We start from the raw sequence: 12532 nt of genomic DNA, 5'->3' as shown, positions 1-12532 counted from the left end.
TCCGCCGCAATTGCTGGCGTTAGCTACAACAGAATTCAAGGATACCGCAAGCACAAAATAAATAAATAATAAAAAAAAAAACACAACAAAACAAAAAACAAAACAAACACAACAAAACAAAAAACAAAACAAAAAAAAAAACAAAAACAAACAAATAATACAAGCAGTTACGACAGGCCAACGAGCTCTTGTTCCAGCAGGGAAATTGGTTAAAACAGGTTTATGGGCTAAGGATAGTGCACGTGACCTTGAACGACTCGCCAGAATATGGGTCACGGACCACATTTGCAAAACTTAACTGAAAGCCTCTATAACCAGTCCATCTGGTCAAGACTACCATGTTTCTAATATCTTCTCGGACTTGTTTCATAAGTGAAAAGACCGTAAATGTTTCGTATCGAGCGAAAAATTTCAAACTGATCAACTGTCCTGTACAACAAGACTGACGTCATTTTGATCACGTGGATTTGTTTACACCGAACAGCTGATAGGGAGCACTTCCTGTTAGTTTACATGTCAATCAGCTGGTGACCTCTGACCTTCCTTAAGCAGCGGGTGTTCGACCGACCTTATAAATACCAAGATAACAAGCAGTGTTCAGTAGTTGACCTTCTCTTATGTGTTTTGTACTGTTCGTGGTGTAGGTAAATATATTTCTAGAAATTTTACTTTGAGTTGCCACTGGTGGGCGTGGAAAGCCGTCACGTGACACAAAACGTCAGAATATCCATTCCTGAGATCCGCCATTATAATTGTTGTTGTTTAGGGAGTAGACCAAACCTGTCGAGTTTTCAGCAGATTTCTCTCATATTGTCCAGAAATGTCATCACCTAGTCCCGGGAAGAGGCGAATGGACACTGATGTTGTCAAACTGTATCCTTTGAACCAGCTATGTGATAGCAGTCTCTTATTATGTCTTTAGTGAAACTGTCACAGCTTGCGAATTGGTGATAAATGTACGTCATCAGGCAGACGGGTAGAAACGTCAATATGTATTCACCACATCAGAGGTGGACCCTTGTCTCTTAGCTTAATGCAAGCTCTATGAATGGGGAGAAATTATTGCCTCTGTGCATGGGACTGTGAATTCTCTTTTGACGAATATGTGTATGCTACATTAGTGTAAACCCTGTCGAGTGCCAAAGTGTGCAAGTGGTTTCTTGCTGATCTCGTTTCCTCCTTACATGAGTGTACTGCCAGTAGGTATTATGAAATTATGTATGGTTGTGTAAAGGCAGTTCATTTGACTTACTGTAAGAACGATTGGGCATGATGATAACTTTGCACATTTGTTAAAATTATTGGTGCACATACGAGAATCATCGTGCATGCAGTATGAATGTGACTCACCTGCTTTTTAGTTCTGAAGAGTCACAGAATTGCATCTCCCATACAAGTGTAGCACTAGGAGGGGGAAAACTACCTACCACTCAACAGAAGCTGCATATGTTTCAAAGCAAATGGTTAATGGGGATAGGTACTTTAGCTATTTGGCTTTACTCCTACACCAAATGTCTGTTCTGTTTTTCATAGGCGATAGCCAATGTGGTAAGCAGTTGTCATGAGGAAGGTAGTTTTAGCCCAGCTGCAGAAGTACAGGTGATATGATTCTGTGTCAGTTCAGAACTATAAATTATGAGTCATATTATACTGAACTAAACTTTGTCAGAATTTTAGTGAATGTAAAAAGCCATATAGCTGTTCGACTGCGCCTGACCGGAATTCCATCGCTGGTAGATAGTCAATCCTCGTGGCTATGTTAAATGCATTGTAAGTGTGGACAGTGACACACATACATGCATTTTGTGTGTCCTTATGACATTTGAGACTATACATGGGCTCTAGGGCAGTTAGAAGTGGAAAACTCAACCCAAAACACAGAAAAAAACCTTGAACTGAGCTCTATACTGAAGTTTGTAATTTTAATAGATGCACAACAATAGGACAACATACTTTTATTTATCTACCATGTGACATGTTCTGCTCATTTGCAATTATACACAACTTGAAACCACTGTACAGTATTTACATTGATGTTAAACAGTGTATGCACATTTTGCAACTTGAAGGTGTGGACTATCAATCACATGATACAAATGGATAAAGTCAAACCAATGTGATACAGATTATCACTACATAATATATAATACATAATATATCATGTTTTGTTTTGATTTTATGATGCATGTATATTTGTGTGAAATGAAGAACATTTTATATTTTTATATATGACTAACGATCTATATTTGTATTGTGCATATAATTGGTTTGGTGTACAGGATGAAGCTTTAAAGAAAAAGGTGAATTTAGTTCCGATAGAGAGCATGCAGCCTAAATAGTGTCTTGTGCTCATATGACCTTGGATAGCTTTGAATGTAAACCAATGGCATAGGATTTTACCTGTTGCAACATGTACCAGCAGTGTCCAATATGTTGATTTACATGTGCAAGGCTTTTATGTATATTCTGTCTTGGGAGAACACTTTTGATTATTGTGCAACATACTGTATCATCTTATTCATTGAGATGAAAATCAAGGACAGATTGATGCAAATATATGTGTTGATTGTAAGTCAAATTGCTCCTGTGGTACAGTAGTGTAAGGGTTCATCTAACCAACCTCAAATATGACTAATTTTGCAGGTTTTTTTTTAGTGGTTTGATGTCTGTCAAATAGCTCTATCATAATACGTAACAGTCTTAAGGCACCAAAATTACTTGCATTTGTGTTTTAGCTTGTATTTATTTGTGTATATTGAGCCTCCATGGCCTAATGGTTAACTCGCTATCGCAGCGACCCAGGAACCTCTTACCAATGCGGCTGTTAAAAGTCCAGCTTATGCTGGCTTCCGCTTTGTGAAGGTGTGTCAGTAACTTGGATGGCTATGTGATTCTCCCAGGTTCTGCTTGTTTTCCTCCCACGTCAATGGTAGTGGTATAAGTAAAATATTCTTGAGTATGGGGTAAGACGCCAGTGAAATAAATAAATAAATTAATGGTGCATATTGTAGGAAGCTTAATAATAGTGAGTCTAGAAAAAAAATTCTGCTCTTCATTTACTTAAACAACCAGTGTACAGACAATATCACAGACACAAGGTAAGATATGTTCTTATAGGTTCTACCTGAGCTGTGAGAATGTGCTAGTTTCTAATGGAAAGTATATTTGAACTCCAAGTCTGTTTACACATTGCTTTGCTGTTTGAGGGAAATGATTAGCCTGTCAGTTCAGTCCCATAGAGTATGAATCATGATAGAGTATGTGTCAGATAACTACCAATGATTAACCAGCAAGATGATCTCATTTGGTGTGTATAACATCCAAATTATGAATAAGGTGTATTGGTTAACATGGATGTACTGTTAAGCATGATTAGATGGTAGCAAGTGATAAATGTTTTGTCGTTTTGAGCATGTTTGCTAATTTAAAGATAAAGGCCAGGAAAGTTAATTACCTGGCCTCCCAGAAAGACCAAAAGTTTCAAGATCTCAAAATGACCTGCAAGGCTCCCAAGTCAATCTACCCTTTCTCTCTGTTGTAGAATTATCAAATGTGGTTTAGGCATAATGATTTAAGACTTTGAATCCATCATCTTTTCACTGGTCATGACATGGCTTTCATTCATTCATTCTGCTGAATTTGTGCTGCTCTGTTATTCAGTGTTTAAACATGTGGTTATATGTGTAATACCATGTCAACTTAATATGCTTGTCTTTTATGTACTGTAGTATTCAGGTAGTCTTTAGAATAGCTAGTCTCTAATTGCTTAACTTGCCAGTGCCATTTGCTGTAGATTGAGCTTTATGATGCAGGAATGGGATAGTCAGCCTGATGCAGTCTGCATGGCTAACTGTGAACCAGGATATGGCCCTTCATGTGCATGTACATGTGCTAAGACTCTTCAGTCCAAGCCTTCATTACCTATAGGTTGTGTACATGTATTTGTCAAATTGCCCTTCTGGATTTAGCATTTTAGAAACACAAGCTGCACCCATAATCTAAGGTAGAGCAATCCATGGGCTCAGTGTTGGGGGCTGCAGAGGGCCAGACACTCCATTGACTGCTTGTAGGGATTCTCTTTAGGTTGATGAGATTTGCTGAATCTGTATTATTGAAAATTCGGCCAAAATTTCGGCCAAATGTTCAGAAATTAATGTAAATGTAGTGTGGTTAATAGGAGATTAAATGCTAATTTTTATGACCTGATATATGTTTGTATCAAACAGATGATTGTACCACAAATCATGTACACGTACACACATGTAGTATAGTTTATTTATGCGAAATCATTAATAGGTTCATAGTCATTAATGTGTGCAATTCAAAGGCTCTTGCAAAGATTTAATTAAGCAGAAAGGTTTTGTTGAATCAAGTGTGGAAACAGTTACTTAAATAGACTGTAAAGCTTTTGTATATTATGCTGTGCATGATGTTAGTTTATGTGGCAGTATATATCTGGTGTCAGATTTGTATGTGAAATACAGATCTCCATCATGATATGGTAACAAGTGTCTATGGTAAATCAATTAGCCATGTACACATGTACACCAAGGGTATGATCCTGCGGTCACTGTATTGGATTTAAAAGCAGGTTATGTTTTGATCACCCCTCTCTAGACCCTCTGACTAGTGGCTGCTAAGCATGTGGTGGTATGTAAATAAACAGATAGGTCCTATAAATAGGGCACAGTATATAAGTAGTGCCATTATGAAGCCTGTACCACAGCTCTGTGTACAGAACAAAGGATCAACTTTCACTAAAAGTGATATTGGGACAGAAACGATGAAAGTAAACCTACCCACTTGTTTCTGCTGTGAATTTGTAAGCTATACATGTAGATTAATGTATACTTTAATGCAGCAACTTACATCAAGTGTGTTTCACAAGAAGTGACCTTTAGCATACCATTAAAAAAACCAAAAAAAACCAAGCAAACCAAAAAGAAAAAAAAGGTGCAGAATATGAAAGTTACCTCTGTGTTCTTTAAAATACACAGGGGTGAGCAGTACTATGTGGCCACAAACACCTTTCACAGAACTGCTGCATGAGCTCACAGGTATGTGAGCAGTATGTGTGTATTGATTTGTGAAGTCAGCTGGGGGGTCAGTTTTCCTGGGTAGCTGAGATATATTTATAGGGAACCAAAGGCTGTTGCTCTTAGGGAGAGGTCACAGTGCATGGGCTACAGTTACAAGTTTGTGCACATATGCACCAATAAAAACAGGTCAGCTTTGCAGAGATGTGGAGTTTTCCAGCTGAAAGCCAACCTATGTCCAATCCACAAGGACTTTATAGTAACGTGCCAAATCATGTTCTTTTTAGATTGAGTGTCCATGAATCACATTCTTTAAGATGGAAGTTGGAGGTCACATGACCACCCTTTAGTGTCTAAAACAAAATGGCCACACAATGTTAAAGCATAGGGGAAAAGGTAACTATTTGCCACTTATCAAACGACCAGTATGCTGGCTTCCTCTCCGGCCGTACGTGGGAAGGTCTGACAGCAACCTGCGGATGGTCGTGGGTTTCCCCCGGTCTCCGCCCGGTTTCCACCCACCATAATGCTGGCCGCCGTCGTATAAGTGAAATATTCTTGAGTACAGCGTAAAACACCAATCAAAAAAAAAAAAAAAAAAAAAAAAAAAAAAAACGACCAGTAGGACATAGTTGTACAAAATAACATCATGAAAGCTCTGCAGAAATACTCTTGACTATCAGGAAAGATGAAAATTATAGAATCCAAAATATACAAGGTCACTGTGATTCATAAGTAGGCATTTTCCTATACAATAACGTTGGGAGGACCATTTTCTTCACCCACGCCGTGTGCCTTTGACACCGCACCCCCCCTTCAACCACACCATTGAGATGGAACATCTCTAAGCTGTTAACAAGTCCTTGTGCAGCAGAATTGTTCAGTTATCTATGTACTGTACCTGAGCATCACCCATAGTATCTATAGGTTGGGTCATTAATTTAGGTTGGGTCATTAAAGTGGAGAGTACCACGTCAGACAAAACCTTCACAGACTGCACAGTGTCTGAGACTATCATATGGATACATGTAAAATTTACAGTTTTTAAAATTAGGTTCCAACATCAAGGACAATCTATCTCCTAGCTTCTCTATCACTACACCAATTTTGTTGACATAGAATGCTTCTTAGGAGAGTTGCTTTCTCATTTGGTACAATTTTGACATTCTTTCTTGACTTTGGATTTTTAGTTGTAATTTTAAGTTGCTCTCTGTGATAAACGTGAATGTCACCGAGATCTGATCTGCCAGCAGTCTGATGTTCGTGGGATTTCCTGTCATTTAATTAAGTGAAATATTCCTTAGTACAGCTTAAAACTCCAAATCAAATAAATACTTCAAAAGATACATGCATTGAGGATGTTTTAAGCTGTACTTGTCTCAATACATCCAAGTACTTTATGTACTTCCAAGACATTTACCTCAAGACTGTAGGGTTAAATATAGTGGCCCAAACAGGCATTCTGAATATAGAAACCTTGGTACAAAATAACACTAATCTAAGTATTATTACCTGATATTATTAAATGGGAGAACTAGTGTAGTACATGTATATCTATCATTTTTTTTGGCTCTTCCTGGCGCAGTTAATAGAATGCTGTTGACCTACATGTTGATGTATTGATCAGCTTTAAATTATCTGTATGATCTATCTGGATCGACTTTCTGGGTCACCCACTCCCTTTTCCACCTTGTCAATCCTATGACTTATCATCATTATTTTTAGCACAAGACTCAGGGACTAGCCATTCAGCATGTTCACAGGTCTTAGTTATCATTAGTATTGATGTGTCAGATGTGATCTTGACAGCACTTACATGTGTAAAACAGCAATGCCTACAAGCATGGTGTGAGGTGTTCCACTTGTTGTCATGACTGCAATTGTGACTCTCTTTTTTTACTATGCAGGCTACATGTGTGTTGTAAATTATTGTGTTGCTCCAGGTCTGAAATTGCCAGTAGGCCCCTATGCACCTTCTGGTAATGGGTGTCAGATGAAACCAATACCCTCCATGATTATAGACTAAGACATGTATTCCTAATAGTTTTTCAATACAAATGTATGTTCGATCATTTTCTTACATGTGTCATGGACCAGACAGTTCATTAGTTAAGTAGATTGATAGTGGAAAGGTGTATTTCTTCTAATGATACATATATTAAGTATAACTCTACATATACATGTGCACATACATGCATTGCCTATCCCAAAATATAGTTTTGCTATATAATAGACTACATGCTCATACATACATAGAAACCTTTAGATTTTAATCTTTGCTGAAAATATATTGGCACACATACCTTTCTACAAACAATATATGGATTGTAATAAGCAGAGTATTTTTATCTCTTTTTGGTGGAGCAGTTAGCCACATAGGTGTCCATATTGTGATAAGAACAGGGGCCGCTGTGGCTCAGTTGGTTAGCGCGCTATCGCAGCATAATGGGGTCCCTGTGAATCCATGTCCAGCTAATGCTGGCTTCTTCTCCGGCTCTAAGTGGGAAGGTCTACCAGCAACCAGCGGATGGTCGTGGGTTTCCCCCAGGCTCTACCCGGTTTCCTCCCACCACAATGCGTGCCACCGTCGTATAAGCGAAATATTCTTGAATACAACGTAAAACACCAATCATATAAATAAATAAATAAATAAATAAAGGATAAGCGCATTGACAGTATTATGAAAGTCAGGGAAATCTGGGGAGTAAGCCCTTTATTTATGCACTTTTTATACAGTTGTATTCCTTAATTCCCGATCAGCATTGAGAGTAAACATGAAGTTACAATTCTGGGTGGGCTGAATGAATTCATTGTCAAGTTCTATGGACCCACTGGAAGTAAGTATTTATGCATGATTATCTTCGTTAGTTAACGTCATGTGGTTAAAGCTTAAGAAAATAGAATTATTGATATGATAGACACAAAAATACTGATTCTTGGAATTATCAACAGAGTGTGTATGTCCGATGAGGCATTTGCTGTAATTCTGCAGGTACGTCCTTACACTGTGCACAATAATTTTTGTTTTTATTTTGTAGCCCCTTATGAAGGAGGCGTTTGGAAGGTTAGAGTGGACCTTCCAGAGAAATATCCTTTCAAGTCCCCTTCAATAGGTATGTGTACTTGTACACATGTTCATGCTGAATGCATGTGATAGACATATTATGTCTTGGAAGTCAGAATTCTCTCATGCAAAATTGTGGAATGCTGATCTCTTCAAATCATGTCTCACCCGTCAGAGGAGGAATTACAGTCATTAAACTAGATAATTTTCTGTCAGTTGCTGCATAATGTGATGTATTGAAAGTGCTTTTATTTTTAGTCCTAAAGATTTAAAGGTGGAGAAAACATAAATATGACATCAAATTCAGATGACAGAGTGCAAAAAGTTATTCCTAAATGAGGTCTTCAATATTTTTCCCAAAGTTTCCTTAAGGAGAAAAAGACACTTAAAAATAATTTTTGTATGGTGGGTATTTTGGGACCACTTTTTGGTATTTATAGTATATTGTTTAATAATGTCATAAATGAGGATGTAACACGGGTTTAATAAAAAATTTTGCTCTAGAATTTGTTTTAGAATTTTTCAGCTAACAAATGTATTAAACCTCAATTTGGATCATATTTATATTTTTTTTATATGTTTATAAATATTATCATAATTTAGGTTTAAATGCATGTGTTTTGATATTTCGATAAACAACAAATTTATATTCGAATAAATTTATTAGACAAGCATCATATCCTTATTTAGAACATTTTTATGCAACAACGATAAATACCAAAAGTTGGTCCCAAATACCCTTCATACAAAAATATTTTCAAAAGCCCTTTTCTCTTAGGGAAAAAGTCCCCAAAATATTTAAAATCATATTTAAAATCACTCTTTCATCTGATTTTGGCATCATTTTTATGTTTTCTTCTCCTTTAAAAGCTCTTCATTATATCAGTGACTCTGAAGGGAAGGATGTATATCGACGTGGTAATATTTTCATATTTATTCTAATATAGTAATGTAAAGACAAAGCATACTATTAAAAAAAATTGATATTTCCTTTTGTCTTTTCCAGGTTTCATGAACCGAATATACCACCCAAATATTGATGAAGTGTAAGTATTTTTGCAGTCAATTGTTACAAAAGTATTGTTTAGTCAATATATTATGTGTGCATTTTGTGTTTATTTGGTCATTTCTAATTTATAAATGTACAAAAAAAAATAGATTTTTAGAATTGAGTGAAACACTATACATGTAATGAATAACCTTACTTGTTGCTCCTATGCTCAGATTTCACAATTGTTCAGGGGAAGTTCTGCTGTCTTTTTTTCAGGTCAGGAACTGTCTGTCTGGATGTTATCAACCAGGCATGGACTGCCCTTTATGGTGAGATTTCTCCTCTTGAATGGTATATGTAGATGGGATACACAAGTGGATATAAGATGATTCGGCTGTCTCAGTGACACAAAAACATAACTACCCGTGGCAGCTGTGTTTGATAGTTGTTGTGATGCCAGAGATGTAGAAATACTAGACAAGTATATTTCAGCCTACCGCTTTGTTTACACAAGATGTCTGTACTGAGATGTTACTTGTACAAATAATACCCAAATGAACAGGCAGAGTATGAAAATGTAGTGGATACTGGTCTCCTCTCTCTTTAAAAGGAAATGATTTGATTTGTGGCATGAAACATACACACAATTATGAATAAATCTTCATTGAATAATGTATGAATTGCTAGCAGTTTCACGTTATACTCCATATTGAGCATATGTATATAACTGCTTTTAGAATTGGCTTTTGAAAAGCAAAATGTTGAAAAGCAACAAATGAAGAAGCATATGTTTAAGTATCATTCTGTTCTGGTTTTGTTGTTTTTCAGATCTGTCCAACATTTTTGAATCTTTCCTGCCTCAGTTACTGACATACCCTAACCCTATAGACCCTTTGAATGGTGATGCCGCCGCAATGTACTTACACAAACCAGAGGACTACAAGAAAAAAGTTCAAGGTAACTAATGAATTAAAGTGTAAAAATGCGGGTATTCCTGAATGAAGATTGTGAAACTTTCCCACCTCAAGCTGACAGATCGAAAGATGTTGCTCCTCCTTAATGTGTTTGTTAATGATGGGATGTTTTTCAAGCAGTTGAGTAGCATACATGTTAGGAGGTGCATATGTCAGTGCAGAGGTTGCGTTAAAATTCAGCTTTAGGCGAAAGTTTATGTCAGCTTGTTTCCCTGGTGAAGAGAAGTGATTTTCTCCATCATATCATTGAAAAATTCCTGCGTATGACATGAACATAAAAAAATGAACTGTTATGCAAACAACATTGTCAGGGCATTTTGAGAAGGTGACTGCCCTGTAAAATATGCCAGCCACCTGAGAGAGAATGCTAAATCATGTAGGAACTTTGGTCAAAGACAGCTGCCTGCTCAAGTTTTTACAAAAGTGTAAGGCTGCAGATACAAGTAGTTGGTTCTCACCTTCTTATGAATTATATCTTTATGCTCACCCCAAATTAGGTTGGAAAAAGAATTTAATTTGACTAGATGACATGGCATTGAATGTTTATCACATGATCACTTAGTATTTAGTAATGACAAGTCCGTGAAGCGATGCCTCTATTCATAGACCTAAAAGTTTCCATGTTTACATGTGTTAGAGGAGTTAATCAAGTAAATGTAATCTCTAAGGAACAGGCAATGTGTGCTGTATAATTTCAGGCAATTAGTTTACTAACATACTTCCTTCTTAAGTACATGCATTTTATTACTGTTCACATTGCACTAGGTGAGTTTTCAGTCACAGCTATGAGGTAATTGTTCAAAAGCTCTTCATGCAACCATTTTTCTTCTTCAGAATATGTGAAAAAATATGCAACAGAGGAGGCACTCCGAGAGCAAGAACATGTTGAATCATCTAGTGAAAGCTCCATGAGTGATTTTTCAGAAAATGAAGCGCAGGATATGGAGTTATAACATTAGGCTTAATTGGCATCGTAGGCTATTGACTTCATCTTAACTGTTATCGTAAACATATGCTATGTTATGGTAAGCGTTGTACATACTTACATGAGTAGTACACCATATATATAAATATATATATATATATATATTATATATTAACATGTTAAGTGGTTGCTATGGTAACTAGTGACCTGTACAGAACTCTACATAAGCCTAGTTGGCATGAATCGAAACTTATTTTCTCATTTAATAAGACCACCCACACGTCAATTCATAATTGCAAATGCATCATACTATATACATCATCTGTTATCTGTTGCCCAAGTGATAGACCTGTATGTTTATGTTTTTTAAGGAATGAATGGATTTGTGTGTGTGCCTGAGTTGTTCCTTTTGAATGTATGTGACAATGTGACATTTTTATGTTGGACACTTTTTTTAAACAAATGGATGGTAGAACAAATTGAATTCAAATATTTCTGATATCTGTTAGCAGAAGATTTTCACTTTCTGTAAAACTTTATTGATTTGACTTGTGATAGAAAGTGCAGGGTTAATCTCAGTGGCCAACTGTTCTTGTAACTGCAATTGTCTAAACTGTCCGAAAATCATATCAAGTACCCCTTTGTCATCCACATTTCCAATGTTTACATATGAGAAATACCAAAATGCCATCTCAGCAATGTTACACCTGTATTCCCTTGGCTTGATGGGTCATGAAAAGATGGGGGATAAAATGGTATGAGCAACTGCTCCTATTTACATCTCTCTACATCAGCTTGTTTGATGTTGAATCCTTTTGAAACATTATAACAGCAAGTGGATTATTCTGTGCTTTCTATCTCTGATTACTGACTATTGAGATTTTCCCGTGGCATATCTCTCCTTTGCATTAATTTATTCTTTAGGAGGAATCTGAAAGGTCTAAAAGAATAATTTATCCTGGCTTATGTTTGTGAATTTATTACTGTGAGATGAAGTGCATGGCAGAATTATATTTTATGTGTGCTAGCTTTTAGGTTATCTTTTTTCCAGCATTGTGTAAGCTAGGTTTTTATTTATGTTCATTTTTTTTATGTCTGTGCAAATGGTTCTCCAAGAGTTTGAGTGAGTGCGTATGTGAATTTAGGGTGTTGTTCATATAGACACATACCAGCTTTTGACATTTCACTCCAGTGGTGGTCTGTAAGTTGTTTTGGCACATACATACAGATATTTACATGTAATATAACATGACTGTTTAGCCAGCCTTCAGTAGTGTAGAAGGTATTTTTGTGGTTTGTTTATGAACTACTGAAGTATCCCAGGGTGAACCTGTAAGTACTCGAGTGGTGCTGTGCCGTTTACAATACAAACTTGTAATTATAGGGATTTAGTCTATATTGCAATTTATCTTATCTCTTCTATTCATTGCGAATTAATTTTGTCTGGTCAAAATCATGGTATTTTCTAATTTGTTACTTGTATTATTACTTAAATAAATCAACAGTCTTGTAGCTTTATATGTAATAGTCTTAAACCTCAAA

General features: G+C 36.4%; 1 protein-coding gene across 1 annotated transcript; it reads left to right on the top strand.

The window, feature by feature from the left end:
• The first annotated feature begins 750 nt into the window (after positions 1–750).
• LOC135471575 (ubiquitin-conjugating enzyme E2 H) lies at positions 751–11106 on the top strand. Its single transcript, XM_064750859.1, has 7 exons — positions 751–873; positions 7797–7873; positions 8075–8149; positions 9107–9146; positions 9368–9420; positions 9920–10048; positions 10900–11106. The coding sequence occupies exons 1-7, from the start codon at positions 821–823 to the stop codon at positions 11016–11018; spliced, it is 546 nt and encodes a 181-aa protein (XP_064606929.1). The 5' UTR covers positions 751–820; the 3' UTR covers positions 11019–11106.
• Positions 11107–12532: the final 1426 nt, after the last annotated feature.

The sequence above is a fragment of the Liolophura sinensis genome, chromosome 7 (assembly GCF_032854445.1).
Source record: "Liolophura sinensis isolate JHLJ2023 chromosome 7, CUHK_Ljap_v2, whole genome shotgun sequence".
Classification (NCBI taxonomy): Eukaryota; Metazoa; Mollusca; class Polyplacophora; order Chitonida; family Chitonidae; genus Liolophura; species Liolophura sinensis.
This window is presented reverse-complemented; position numbering and strand designations above follow the sequence as displayed.